The sequence below is a fragment of the Heliangelus exortis genome, chromosome 14 (genome assembly GCF_036169615.1).
Source record: "Heliangelus exortis chromosome 14, bHelExo1.hap1, whole genome shotgun sequence".
Classification (NCBI taxonomy): Eukaryota; Metazoa; Chordata; class Aves; order Apodiformes; family Trochilidae; genus Heliangelus; species Heliangelus exortis.
Genome location: NC_092435.1, coordinates 11,860,315 through 11,874,624, shown reverse-complemented (window position 1 = coordinate 11,874,624; position 14,310 = coordinate 11,860,315). Strand labels below are relative to the sequence as shown.

At 46.7% G+C, this 14,310-nt stretch overlaps 1 protein-coding gene across 4 annotated transcripts in view; it reads left to right on the top strand.

Moving 5' to 3' along the window:
- The window catches only part of RNF128 (ring finger protein 128), a 41,772-nt gene that overhangs the window by 11,408 nt on the left and 16,054 nt on the right, over positions 1-14,310 (top strand). The window contains exon 1 of one of the 4 annotated variants that reach the window (XM_071757384.1): positions 1,701-2,217. The exons of 2 other annotated variants lie outside the window; for them this stretch is intronic. In XM_071757384.1, the coding sequence (XP_071613485.1) occupies positions 1,752-2,217 (466 nt within the window). In that variant the 5' untranslated portion in view covers positions 1,701-1,751. Of the gene's footprint in view, positions 1-1,700; positions 2,218-14,310 lie in introns of those variants that run through there. One more of the 4 variants, XM_071757383.1, reaches the window with a different exon arrangement.

The window sequence follows — 14,310 nt, the reverse complement described above, 5'->3', positions numbered from 1 at the left end:
AGAAAGCTTGGTTACATCTTCAGTGCTGTTAAGTTGTTCCCTGCACCTACAGGTTTGAAACCAAAACAATCTGATTGCCTACAGGGATACTTCTTATCATAACAAGAGATGTTACTGTTGAAGTAAGTTGTGTGCTCAGTTGTGGAATGAGAAAATGAGAAGTTTGTTCAGGTTGGGACAAAAAGGTTCTCTTAGTATACTTTGTGTGTTTAACAATATTGATCCTTAGCAAATTGCTTCATCTGCTCTCCATTACCTGCGCTGCAGGCTGCTATTTCAGCAGCAAAGCCAAACACTGATCTCCCTGTGCTACTGAGCTACAAAATCCTGTAGAAGGTGTGCAGGCAGGAATGGATGATGGCAGAGCAGGTTGGTTTCAAAGCCTGTGCCCCCAGGTAAGCATTCAAACCCAAGCTGGATCTGACCAGGCAACACTCTCTGGCCTGCATCTAGCACAGATCAAATGAAGGGAAATGTGCTCCCCATATCAGCACTGAGTTATCAGGTATCAGCCACATGGATTCAATATCAGCCTTAAAAACTAAGCGGTGCCGACCGTATCAGAAAGGGATTAATTCTGTGTTTACACTAATTTTGTTGGCAAATGAACAGGCAGCAGCTGATCTTGTGCCGTGTAATCACTGCACAGGAATAATCCTTTCTAAATGATGGGCTCCCATCCAGAGAGCCAGCATGCACGTGTTTGCACAGGGCTGTTTGGGGAAACATCTGAGTGGCTCCCGTGGTGGGGGCAATTCCTGCAGAGCAGCTGGGGGGAGCAGGGCACCTCAACAAGTAGAGCTCTGTGGAGGAGAGGAACTTGAAATAGTCTTGTTTCTCCTATTGTCTTCCTTTCTTGCCTCGAATTCCCTGGTGGGCTCTACAGCATATTTGCAGTGGCTCTGCAAGTATTCTGATCTCTGTGACCGGTGCAGGAAATTTAGCAGAAATGTGTAAGTGCTGGAGCAAAGGGACATTCAAATGCAAACTGGCTGCCCAAAATGTAACTGCAGAGCCCTGGAGAAACATGAATTTTACTTGCAAGTTACACAGATCAAATAATAATGAACCATGCAAACACAACTAATATGTCAATAGAAAAAGGTGGTTTTGGTTGATGTGGCAGGTTTATAGAGTATGTCTAATGACACGGGGAACAATGGTCAGTGAATTAACACAGCTAACCTGGTACTCTATAAACCAACTCCAGGCAGGACTGATACCGTGTGCTGCTGAGTGTTCAGCAAATATTAACTCAGTGGAGCGAAGCGGGCTGGTGCACGGCTGGCCCGGGGTGCTGGTGCTGCTTTTGTGCTTCGGGGCTGCTGCGGGGTCAGTCCCGCGGAGCAGCCTGCGAGATCTGGAGGAGGGTGATGGTGGTGATGGAGGAGAGTGACCCGCCCTTGCCGGGAGCGATCCGGGGGGACACCCATCGCTCCTGAGAGGTGAGGTCAGGAGGAACCATCACCGCTGCGAGGTGATCCTGGGGAGGGGGGTGCGGGATAACCCACCGCATTCCCCCTGGGAAGCAACCTGAGGTGGAGATCCTGCGAGAGGGACCCTCCGGCCCCCTCCCTGTCGCCGGCTGTAGGGGACAAGGCGAGGCGGGGAGTGCCGGTAAGGTTCCCGGGGAGGGGGAGAGAGGGGGGGTAGGCGTGCCGCGGCGGGGGCGGCCCCGCTCCTCCCCCGTGGGCGGTGGCGGGGCAGAGCCGATTTTAGGCAGCGGCGGGGCCGTGCCGTGCTGTGTCGGGATGTCGTGGGGGGCCGCGGTGCTGGTGCTGGCCGCGCTGCTCTGCGCATCCCCGCCGCCGGGTCCCCAGGGGGTGGCGGCGGCAGCAGCGGCGGCGGCGGCGGTGTGGACGGCCTGGCTGAACGTGTCGTGGGAGGACGGGTCGGACCGCAACCGGAGCGGCTGGGAAGCGAGCGAGAGCGGCCTGTACGGGCAGGACTCGCCGCTGCAGGCGGCCGCGGGGGTGCTGGTTCTGCCCGACGGCCGAGACTCCTTCAATGCCTGCAGCGCCGGCACCAACTTCAGCGGGGCCCCCCCATCCTCCGGGGGCAGCGGCAGCTCCCCGGGCTGGGTCGCCCTCATCCAGCGCGGCGGCGGCTGCTCCTTCGCAGACAAGATCCGCCTGGCAGCCGAGCGCGGAGCCAACGCCGCCGTCATCTACAACTACCGAGGCACCGGCAACGAGGTGCTGCCCATGTCCCACCACGGTGAGCCTGGGAGGGGTCCCCAGGCTGGAGAGAAGGGGAGCTTGGACAGAGAAGGATCTCTAGGCTGGGGAGGAGGGGGGGGTGGCTTGGAAAGATAAGGGTCCCTAAGCTGGAAGGGGGAGGGTTGGATAGAGGGGGGTGTCAAGGCTAGGGGTGGGTGGCTTCGACGATGAACCCGTCCTAGGTTGAGGGCGGGGGGCTTGGAAAGAGAAGAGTTCCCACTCCGGGAGCTTCCTCTTGCCGCTCCTCTGTAGGGTGCAAGAACAAGGCATGTCTTGGCTTGGTCCCCAGCTGGTCCAGCCCTGACTGAACACTCCCGGCTTTGGTGCTCAGGAAGACACTGGAGTTTCTTTCTGACTCTTCTGCACGGGAAGAGTTTCTGCCTGGACAAGCCGGTGCTGTTCAAGGCACTGCTGTTGCTGAATTTTCTCTGATTAATGAGTAACGATGTCTGGTAGTTGATGAGGCTGCTGTTGAGGGTGAGCAGGTGGCTGCCTGAGATCTCTGACCTGGCTGGGCTGGGTGCTGGCCCTGACGTCCGTGGGGTGCAGGTGGGAATAGTCTGTCCAGTCTCTTTGGGCTTCATAGCATGACCAGATAGTTGCCCAGAGTTGATGATTGCTGGTTTGTTTTTTGTTTTTTTTAAACCTGTAACATCTGGAGTAAACTTGGGGTCTGAAATAGGCTGGGTTTCCACACCTAGTGAAAACATTTCCCTGTGTTTTGCACACTAACAGAAGCAGGCAGGGTAGGAGACAGGCTTGTTTCTCTCTAGGTAACTTTTCCACTGGTAAAATGCCACTTCCAATGCAAGTGGCTAAAGCCCTTCACAGGTTGTCTCCATTTTGCAGGAGTTGATGATGGACCTTCCCTTTCTTCCTATAGAAAGTTTGCTTGGCAGCAGTTTTGGTTTATTTTGAAAGATGGGCAGTTCAGGGGAAAAACGAAAAAAAAAAGTGATATTTGGCTGCATTTCAAGCTTGTGTTTCCTGAGAAGCTGCTGGCTGAAGGTACCAGCACAAGCAGGTGTCCTGTCTGTGGTGGAGCAGGCTTTGGTGGTTTTGTCCAGCCCTGGCTGTTGGGTTGATGCACACACACCTCATGGGTGTGTTGGTATTCTGTTAAGTGGCACTGCTTTGTGAAGCCACATCTCCTGGAGGGAAATACAACAGTGAAAATAAATAGTGAGTCTGAAAGCTTTGACTGGCTTGAAAAATAATTACATCCTTGCAGCACCTCTGTGAGAAGGGGTGGAGAGGATTTCTGTCTTAGCGGTGGAGATAAGTGTTCTGCTGAGACAAGGAAGCAGTAGCTGTCTCTCTGGAGGTTTGCTGAACACAATTTTGAAGGCTTCCTGTACTCCACTTTAAGAATTTAAACCATACAATCTGGATGGGATCTGGCCTTTCTGAGGCAGATCTTTCTTATGTAATCAAATCATTTGCTGGCAAATGCTGTTGATCTGGCTATGGCTGGCTGTGTTCTTCCTGCTGAACTGACAGTAGCATCCCTGCTCTGAGCCATGTTCACTTCCTGCCTGCCTAATCCTGCAGCTCTTGGAGGAGCTCCTTTGGCACTGCTGATCTGGGTATGGCACGGCTGAACCTGTTCTTTATGGAAGGTATCCTTCATCCTGGCTGCTGAGAGACCTACAGCATCTTGAAATGAACCATCTGCTCTCTGCAGGGTGTGCTCCAAAAGGAGCTCCCTCCTTTCCCATGCTGTCCTTAAGCTTGCTGAGGGATTTATGTCAGACTGGCTCTAGCTGTCCTGATTATCCTGCATGATGGGTTATGGGCTTCAGGGCATGTTGAAACTTCCCAGCTAAACAGCAGACAAACAGGACAGGGACTTCTTGGAGAAGACAGCTTCTGTCAAACTGCTTATTTTTTTCTGTGTGACTCCTCCTTGCCATGTCCTAGCACAATTATTGGGTGAAGCTTGTTGCTGCTTTTGCTCTTCTTCCTTGTTGATGTTTTAGTCCCTCACTTATTTTCCCATTCCACTCTCCCTTTTCTTCTGCAATGGACTTAAGTTATCTTTTTCTGTGGTCCTAATAATATTTAAGTCCCTGTTCTGATATCCTCCCACAGTGATTCTCATTCTCCTGCTGATGAGGATTTGGTGGCATGCTGCTCTGCTTGGGCCACCCCTGCCCTGTGCCCCTGCTGGGAGCCAACACTCTGCATTCAAACTTGAGAAAAAAAGTTGCAGGCTTTCAACACAGCATGGCCTAGAGGAAGCAAGCTACAAGTAATCAGCCTCATTTGTTTTGTCAAGTGTAGGATATTCCTTATATAATGTTGATGAGGTGTAGTGCTGTAGGCTGAGCTTGAACTTTAGAGGGAAGAGCTGGTCTTAACACCCTTTGAACTGTGCTTTGGGTGGGTCTTGTGGCCTTCAGAGGTGGCACTGAATGTTCTAACTCTGCTGAGGCAGTGGTGAAGTTAACCCTGCTCATTAAAAAAATGAGGTTTTTTGTGCAACTGCAACTCCCACCGGTTGCTGTGGCTGTGTTAATGGTGGCTTCACAATCAGGGTTTCCTAATTGGCTTCATTTCTGCTTTAACTGGGCCATCATATGCCACCAAGTGAAACCAAACCAGGCTGAGCAGTTCCTCAAAGCAGGAGGTGGTTTTGTTGGGGTGAGGGGCAGCTAAGTCTGGGAGCTCTCAGTCTCCCAACATGCCCAGGGTTACATCTCCTGCCTGTGCAGCAGGGTGCTGAGGGCTTTCCTCTCCACAGTGGGCATCTGTCTGGCAGAGAAGGGAGATACCTGTGGGTGGGCTTTGAAATTTATGGCACAACATACTACTTTTTCCTTAATTTTGGTAGCAATGCGACATAGTTATTAACAGAAACTTAGCTAAAAGTACATTGTGCCTTTTTCTGTGCCTGTCAAGCTTGGCTTTTGAAGCAACCTATTTTAGAGACTTAAATGGGCTTGTGCTTGACAGCAGTGTTTGTCCTGCTCATCCTTCTTCCAGGGACTTTTTTTTCCTTATCGTCATGTTTAGTCTGATGAATTCTTTATTGCTGATATCAGTTCTTTGGATGGAAACATTTTGCTGTGCCAATTTTAACAACAACAACAAAAAAAAAAAAACAACAAAAAACCCCCCAAAAAACCCCACAAAAACCAACAAAAACAAAACAAAAAAACCCAACAAAACCCCGAAACCCAAACAAAAAAACCCCACCCACCCAAAGCAAAACACTAGAATTCAAATTGCCCTGGCAATAAAAATAACAGAAGGCAATAAACAGCCAAATCAGATATGATCGAATCCTGCCTAATCCCCCCTAACACATAGAATGTCAAGCACTTAATGGAGTCCAAACTAATATTTACTTGGTACCTTTTGTAAGTGCAAAACTGTATCAGTGAGCAAACTTGACTTTTAACTGTGCTCATAAGAAGAAGATGGTACCTCTCTGTGTCAGGCTCAGCAGGGTTTCAAAGTACAGTTCTGTGTGCTTATAATTGCACCTCTGTGATCTATATTGACCTTCTGGAAAAGACATTTGATTGGAGAAAAAAAGGTGTATGTGGGGGAAAAGCACCCAGCAAGAGTTGGTTTGTTTTAAAGGTGGACCTTGACATAAGATAGAAGAGGGAGCTGGGTGGCTTGGGTGTCCGGGGATGGTGGTAACAGTGGGATGTGTTCTCTGGTGTTAAATATTTCCTTGCTGCTGGTAAAGAAGGATTCTTTGCAGGTCAGAAAACTATGGTGATCATTTTCTCTGGTTTCTCTCATGGTGTAACTCTAGCATTGAGAAGCCCATCACCTGCTCTGCAGAGGGCTTTCTCTTAAGGAACACAGCTAAGCTTGTCTCAGGCTAGGGAGATCTGGTTCAAGTGTAAACTGACATCAATAGGTGAAAGGAGAAGGAAAGGTTAAACATGTAGCACTCCCACTTAACTTGTTCCGCTGGAATTTCACTGAGGTGAAGCCTAATTTCCATATGCTTAGAGGAAACGGTGAATGGCAAAAGCCTATAAAAGCTGTTCCAGCTTTGCGTGAGGCAGGATCTTTAGAAATAAAAGTACAGCTAAAACTTTGCCATGATCTTTAGAGTCTGATGTGACACGGAAAACGTCCTGCTGAAGGCTGAGAGGGAGCAGTGAGTGATCCCAAGGCTGTGCCGACACTGTGTAAATGTTGTGTAAACAAATAGTTCCCCTCCCCTTTGCTGCCAGTGGAGACTTTGCTGAGCAGATGGGAGCTGAGGAATGAGCATAGGAGGTTTCCCATGTTCCCTGCCCGTGTCTGGGGAGCTTCTCCAGAGCATTAAGTCCTTCCTAGCAGCAGGTCCGTATTGAGAAGCAGCTTGGATGGATCTACTGGATGGTATTTGCACTCTTTAGTGCTGGGAGTTGGTAGCCCCTGGAGCAGAGCTGTTTGTGTATGTGCTGCAGCTTCATCTTTATGTGCCCGATTCTGCTCTCCTGGGTGCCTGGTTTAGAGTAAATTGCTGTCACAGCCCTAGTGGCATTCAGGTGAGTGACTGTGGTACACGGAGCCTTGCTGATGACTCTGATCTCCTGCCTGCAGGGTATGGTGGGGGTGCAGTCGTGGGTTGGGTTTAACCACAGCACAGAGGTCTGTGAGCAAGCATGAGGGGCACTGAGGAGCAGGATAACCATAGTTGGTGCTACTGGCAGCTTCTGATCCCTGCCCTTGCTCTTTTTGGTCTCATTTATGTACCTCTGTGCAATGGAAGCCTGCAGGGCAGCAGGCACCAACCCTTAGATAGCCTGGTCAGTGAAGTGCCCTGGCTCTTTGGGTTTACTGAGCTGCTGAAATGGGAAAGGATGACTGAAAAATCCTAAGTGACAGCTGTGGTAGCAGAGGCTTTACTGTGTGGGACATATGGCCCTAAAACAATGGCAGTGCTTGTTTGCCTCCAGTCTTGAATATGTCAGTGAGCAGTGGCTGGGTGCAGCACCATCCCAGCACAATTCCCCACTAGATCAGATGTGAGCCCTTCTCTTCCTGCAGACACATTGCCTTCTGGCTTACACCGTGCTGACTTCTGCTGTTTTATCATTAGCTCTCTCAAACTTATTTGTTTCCAGTGAGCACTTTGCTGCTGCCAGCACAGGGAGTGCAAGGGATGTTTGCTGTGAGCTCAGCCTGGGCTGAAGAGGGTGAGCAATGTTCTTACTAAACCAAACCTGCTGAAAGCTGTTAAGTAAATTCACCAAAGAATTTTCATGAGGGAATGGCCATTGCTATTTCTCCAGAGGGTTTTAGGTAGGTTTCATATGCTGTTTGCTAGATTTGATACTTTACTCTTGCAAGTGCCACTGGCCAAAGAGCATGTGAAGAGAGCTCTTACAGGTCTCACTGCCCTTACTAAGCGTGCTGTCTTGGCTGCTCTTGTAAAGGATGATTTCATGTTCTAAATGTTCTAAGATTTAGGGCCTGGCAGCATTTATTAAAGGCTCAGAGGGTTAAAAACAAAAGGCTGGTAATTGTTTGATTCACTTGGCAAATAATAACCTTTAATACTATTTAAACTAAATAGAGTGCAGAATGGTTTCCACCCCCAGTATCTGCATGGGGACACTTGTGGAAACTCCTGTTGTGGAAAACTGTATTTGGTGTTGATGTGCTCCTTTAGACACCCAGCCTTGTCTGGTGAAAACTTCCCCATGTTTTCTAGTGTGGAAATCTCCTATATCCATATAAAACTGCTGGGGGACCAATCTGGGTGAAGAGTCTCCCTGGACAAACATGGGTGGCAGTTCCCAAGTGCTGTAGTCCTGTTAATAACCACGTTGTTGGTGCAGAGTATATGGTGGTGTGTTCTTCTAGGAAAAGACTGCTGTGGGCATAAGTTCTACAAAAAAGGTGTTTCTTGTGTGCAACACAAACACCAATTAGTCAGGAGTTTCTCTTCTTCCCTCTCTTCTGTCCTCACCGTGGTGGGGATTTTCAAAGCCTCTCTCATCTTTAAATTTCTCTAATGTTACTTCCCCCTGCTCTCCGACTTTTTTTTTTTTTTTTTTTTTTTTTTTTAATTTTATTTTTAAAGCTCTGGCTATTGCTTCCTACTCCTGAGTCCTCCTGCCAATTTTTGCAACTTTTTCAAGTGTCTTGCTGCTGAATGTTTACCTCTTCACTTTAAAGCCGTGTATGCTGAGCAGGAAGAGATCAGGCAGAGTGCCAGCTGCCAAGTAAAGCAAGCTGAAAGTAGATTTCATTAAGCTGAGATGATAGTGTGAGCACGAAGGCAGTTCAATCAAAAAGCTGGGGTCATAAGGGGCTGTTGCTTTAAATAACTGCAAAGTAGTCTGGAAGTGAGCAGTTTTTATCTTGGTGCCAGGTAATGTTTGGGGTGGAGAGCATGCAGAGCACAAGGGGGAAGGACAAGCCTACCTACATGCCAATTTATCCAGGCTTAAATTGCTCTTGGAACCAAGTTCAGTCACCCTCCCCTCTTGCAAAGGGGAGAACTTATTGCAGGGCAATAAAGGCGTGGGGATGATGTGTCCTCTGGCAGGGTTTGTGATGGGGGATGAGTGCTGGGATAGGTGCTGCTTGGTCAGATCTGCATTTGGGGTTAGATTTGGCCTTTGTCTCACCTGCTGGCCCATCTGTGGTGGGTTTTTTGTTTTTGGTTTTTTTTTGGGTTTTTTTTGGGGTTCTTTTGTTAGTTTGGTTTTTGTTATGTTTTGGTTTTTGTCAACATGGTACCATTGAGAGCAGAGCTCATGTGGAGGCCTCTGCCTGAGCACCCCTGAGGCTGGGTTTAGCCCTTGTGTCCATAGTGTGGGGTGGTGCTGGGCACAGTGGCTTCTGTGTGCAGTGCTGGCCTCTCACCTGAGCTGAGTTACAGCATCTCTGTCATATCTGTGCAGTCTGTGTACACTGTTAGCTTGTTTCCCTTACTCTGTAACATGAACATACCAGCTTGTTCCATAACCACCAGAAATTCCCCATTTTTTTGCTGTTTCAAGACAATGAGGTAAGCAATATTCAGAATGTTACATCTTGCATTATTTTTTTAAGACCTGAAAGACAGCACATCAAATCTTCTGACATGTCTGAAGAGCCAGGTGCGCTAATCTGCTTGTACATTTTAAAAGAGGCAACTGATAGCTTCTTTCATGATAAAGTACAGGAGATGTCTTGATCTCCTAATGCCCTTTTGCTCATGTTAGAGGCTGAAGGGCTGCCAGGGGAATACTTTGAACTCCTTTGATTAAGGCTGAAGGAACCATATAATGTAGATAAAAGAAAAAATTCAGCCACCATCTGGCCAAGGCCAGTGTTTGTATGTCGTATCCCTAAAGAGTCTTCAAGTTGTGATTCTGCTGTGGTTAAGGACACTGTGGTCTGTCTTTTGCTTGAGAATTCAAACTCTAAAGTTTGCTTATTGCTCTTTTTGTACATAAAGCAATCAATCAAAAGTAATTTCTTCCATTCTTTTTTTTTTTTTCTGAGAATGTGTCTGAGGTGGTGGTCTGCTAGGGCTTTCTATAATTTCAGAAAGGGGATTGGATGGGTTATTGCTGTGGCATTTTGAACAGTTCTTGTGTGACTGCATTCTTTGGAGACTGCTCTGCAAGATCATGCAAGCTCTTTAAAAATAAAACCCTTCATCCTGTAGTAGTTCTCTGGAAGAACTTACTCAGCTGTAGCAGAATGCCTGCAGCCTTTAATCTGTTAATAATTGCATCCTTCACTTCTTAGTCCTCTAAAGCATTCAGAGAAAACAGTTCATTGGTTGTCTCCTGAATTGCTGTTTAATTCTTTGTCAAACAACAAAACGTGGTCTTTAAAAAAAAATAAAAAATTCTTAGTTTATCTGGACCCACTTTGTCACTGTGATATTAAACAACTTCAATTTAGCAAGCCATTATTAACCTGTCATAAAACCCCTTCTACACGTGGAAAGATAATGTTTAACTTTCAGATAGAATTACTGCACTGTTTTCTTGCCTTTGCCATCCTATGACTCAGTCAAACTGTTTCTCTTCAATATAAAACCAAAAAACCAAAAAACCAAAAAAACCAAAAACAAACCCAAAATACCCCAACCAACCAAAAAAAAAAACCCCAACCCAGTTGAATCCTAAGGAGAACATAGTGTTAGTTGGATATTAGGTTAAAATATTATTGAAATAGATTGCTGATAGCATAAGGACCCTTGTGGGTCACCCTGGGTGAAGCACTGGGTGTGCCATGGGGTGAGCTGTGCTGGTCCCTGGGGAGGGGAAGCTGTGGCTGTGACATGGCAGATGTGTTGGTTGCACAAGTTGCACTCTGGACAAAGTGAAATAATACTGGCAAAATTCTGGGTGCCTGCTTTCACTCTGCTTAAAGATGATAAATTTTCAGACTTTCAGAAAGGGGGGAAAAAATTGTGGAATCTGAAATGTTGGAGATTGTGTGCAGCATGCCACATCTTGAAATGACTTGCCTAATGATTGTGTCTTGTGGCTGCTTTCTTAAAAAACCCTACAAGACTATTTCCAAGACCTCAAATGTTTTCACTAACCTATGTTGCAGGTGGATCTGCCACCAAAGGGTCCCCTCACCCCGTTTCACTGCCTGTTCTTGGTAAACAGTGATAGAGATGTTAAAGGGGCTTGGCTTTTGCTATTCAAGAAAATAAAGATCTATACAGTTTTCCCCAGGTTACATTCTGAGGCCTTAAGCTTAAATGCAAGGGTTGTTCACAACTGAACTGTAGCTGGATTTGGTTGGCTTAAAGCAAATTTAAACAGTGCAAAATAGTTGCAGTGCCTGAGTGAGTGGAGAAACCAACCTGAAGTGAGGCTACAGGAGCTGACTTGGAGCTGGACCTCTTGATTTGGCTTCCATTCAAAGCTGTCAAACAACTGGAAGTTAATTATTCACTGTAGAAAGCTTTGCCAGGGCCTCACAAGAATTGGAAAATGGTGTTTTGTCAGTGTCACCTCCAAGTATTGCGCAGCAAAAATGTTAAGTATTTCTCTTAGATTGAATTAATGTTCTTTGTGGTGTTAGGTGTGGGGTATTGAAATCAGTGGCAGAGGAGGGGAAAGTGTACAGAGATGGAAAGTTTCTTAACTCCTAAGTTTTGAGGGCACACAATGTCTTCAGTTAGGTACCAGTATATTAGACATTAAAAGAGCTGTAAGGCTGGTGTTGTGGTTAGCAGTCTGAGCTAGTTTGTTTTTTTGGTTATGAAACACAAGACATGAATAAGAAATACAGTATTACCATAAATACTACTTAAATTCAAACTCTGGAAAAGTTTTCCTTAAACTAAGCTGATTTTCTTGCAGTTAATAAGCTGGGGAACTTAAATATGGTCTTCATAGCTCAACACAGGGTCAAAGTTCATTATTTTTTCTAATACCTGGAAGAAAAGGCAAAGATCTGAAAGTGTAACATCAAAGTTTGACTTCAGACTGGTTGCAGCTCTGAGGAGGAGCAGTGCACATGGCCAGATCTGTGTCCTCCTCTCAGGCTGGGACGGTGTCAGCTTGTAGGAGCTTGCAGCAGAGCATCCAGGAGGCAGGGATTTGCTCTGGAAAACACAGGGCTGTGGCAACACCCTGCTCTCCTCAGGAGAAGATTTGCCTACCAAAGCTGCCTGGGAAGGGGTGGGTGCTGTGAAAGCAGCAATGGGTGAAGCTGGGGCAGTGCCCTCTACTTGTTCTGATGCAGCAAGTGGCTGCAAGGCTGAAGGTGCAGGACACTAGAAATAAATTTTAATTATGGTGAAGGTAGCATTTAACTTTCAATCCCAGGTGAGGAAATCTGCCATTTACATTTCCATGGGTAGGTAGCAGCTGTGCTTTTGGAGGGGCTGATGGGGCCTTCCCCTGCTCCCCAGTAGCAGAGACTTCAGCTCCAGACCATGAGCAAGTTCTGTCACCATTGCAGTTTCTTGTGAGCAGAACTTTCCTGTCAGTCAGCATTCTGTGGCTGCAGTCACTGGGCTTATAAGTCTTACTATGCTGTATCTAACTCCAGTGTAGCTCTCTCCTACCCTACAGAAAGAGAAAAAAAAAAAAACTTCAGAAGAGGGTTTTAACACTAATGAGTTTTGAGGGCTGGGCAGAAAGCTCTGAGTCATGTAGCCTCTAATTACTGCAAAACTTGGTGTGTTCTTAATCGCTGAATCTCCTTGACACTTGCAAACTCCAGACCTGGAAGCTGTGCTATAATTACCTGAAGGGTAGATAACTTCAACAGGTCCCAACAGAGCAGTGAGAAAGGAACGGTCATTACTGGATATTAATAATCAATATCTATGGAAAACCAGTTCCCTTTTAATTAAAAACAACATAAACAAAACAATCAAAACCACTTTTACTGTAACACCTAGAAAAACCTGCTTGTAGTGTTAATAGAAGTTGTAATTGTACTGTGCTTGGGAAGGAGGTAGTTCCTCTAAGCTGCTAGTGCTCCTAATTCCTTCACTTGCATGGGGGAGGAAGAAAAAAATACCAGGCAAGCCTAAAAATCCTGCCTCCTGTAGCCATCAGCTTGCACTTCTGTACACTGTGACAGCTCTTCTGAGCTGCTTCTGAGGGAAGAGGGTTTATGATGGCAGCTGTGCAAGACATGGAGACTGGAGGCATCAACTCTCTGTTCTAGCATGGATCTGCAATGCAAACTTTGCCTTGAGTTGTGCCATGGAGTCCCAATGGCATATAGGGGCATACAGGGGCATATAGGGGTCTGCTTGTTTGGGACTTAGTCTGAATCAGGTAATCAATGCTTTGTCATACCTTGTTTTGAAGCTGGGGATCTGATTATTCCCAAAAGCAAATCCTTGCCTCACTGTGCTTGAATGCAGAAGAAATTGAGATTTTTAGCTAAAAATGACTGCTATTAAGGCATTGATAAGGTTGCATTGCAGTCTGCTAAATATCACGAGCTGACCATTCTCCAGGACCCACAGTTTTCTCAGGTCTGAATAGATTTATCTCTAGCATCCATGTGAGTAGCACTGGACTGTAATATACACTTAATGAAGGTGGAAATGTAGGTTTTATTGTGCAAAAGCAGATGTTCCCAGTTCTGTGCACCTCTTGCACACTGCATTTCTCTCCTGAATTGCCAAACCTGTCACTTCATGTTTACAGGGAGAAGTGTAGTGACAGAACAAGTCATTGCAGGGCAGAGTTAATGTAGGTATTTGTATTCGTATAAATAGACCCTGCTCCACTCTGATGCAAGTAAACCTGATACAGGAAGGTAAAACTTTGATCCCAGTCATGCACTGTCCTTGTGTGCCAAATGTGCTCATGTCCCAGCTCTTCCCCTACCCCAACAAGCCATTCAAGTTCTTGTGCTTCACCTGTGCAAGCCTGCATCTGCAAAACAGATACAGATTTTGAGCAGTGTCTTGCCTTATTTGTGAGGTGTCTTCTGCAAAAACTGCATCTGCAGAGGCAGACTGTATTTGTCAAAAGTTATGCATAATTTTCCCTCCCCAATTTCCCATGAAATGGGAGAGGAGAGAGTCTGGGAAATGTTTAACTAAACAGGTCCTGCTTCTGTTTAGCAATGAGCCCCTTATTTGCTAAAGAAGCAGCAGCTTAATCTCATCTTCTAATGTCCCTTAAACTGTTACAGAGAGCTCTACCTCCATCACAAAAGCCTAGGTGAGGGCCCTGGGGGGCTGTTAGGTTTTTGCCATGCACAACTGGTTGATTTTCATCTTAATTTTGCTGGAGTCTGGTGGTGAAAAAGCTGACAGGTCAGGGTGGCTGCTGTGCTTGCGACACCTCTGCAGATGTCCTCTCTAAGTAGCTCTTTTTGGTTACTTCTGTCTAGGTTGGTGGTTTCCAGACCATGGCAACATGTTTCTGTACCTGTCATGGTGGGACCCATTGAAGTGTTGGGTGTGGGGCTGATCCTTGCTGGTTTTATCCTAGAGGCACAGCTGTAGGCCTAAACATGGATTCTGGGCTGCTTAGCTCCAGGCTAATAGAATTCCTCATGGAGTTTGGCTGGCAAAGGAGCCCTTGCTTTCTGTCAGGTCAGTGTGATGCCCCTGTGTGGTGGTGCTGAGCCTTGTTCAGTCCCTCTCCAAAAGGAACTTCTGTTGAGACTGAACTCCTGTGCTACTGATGGCCAG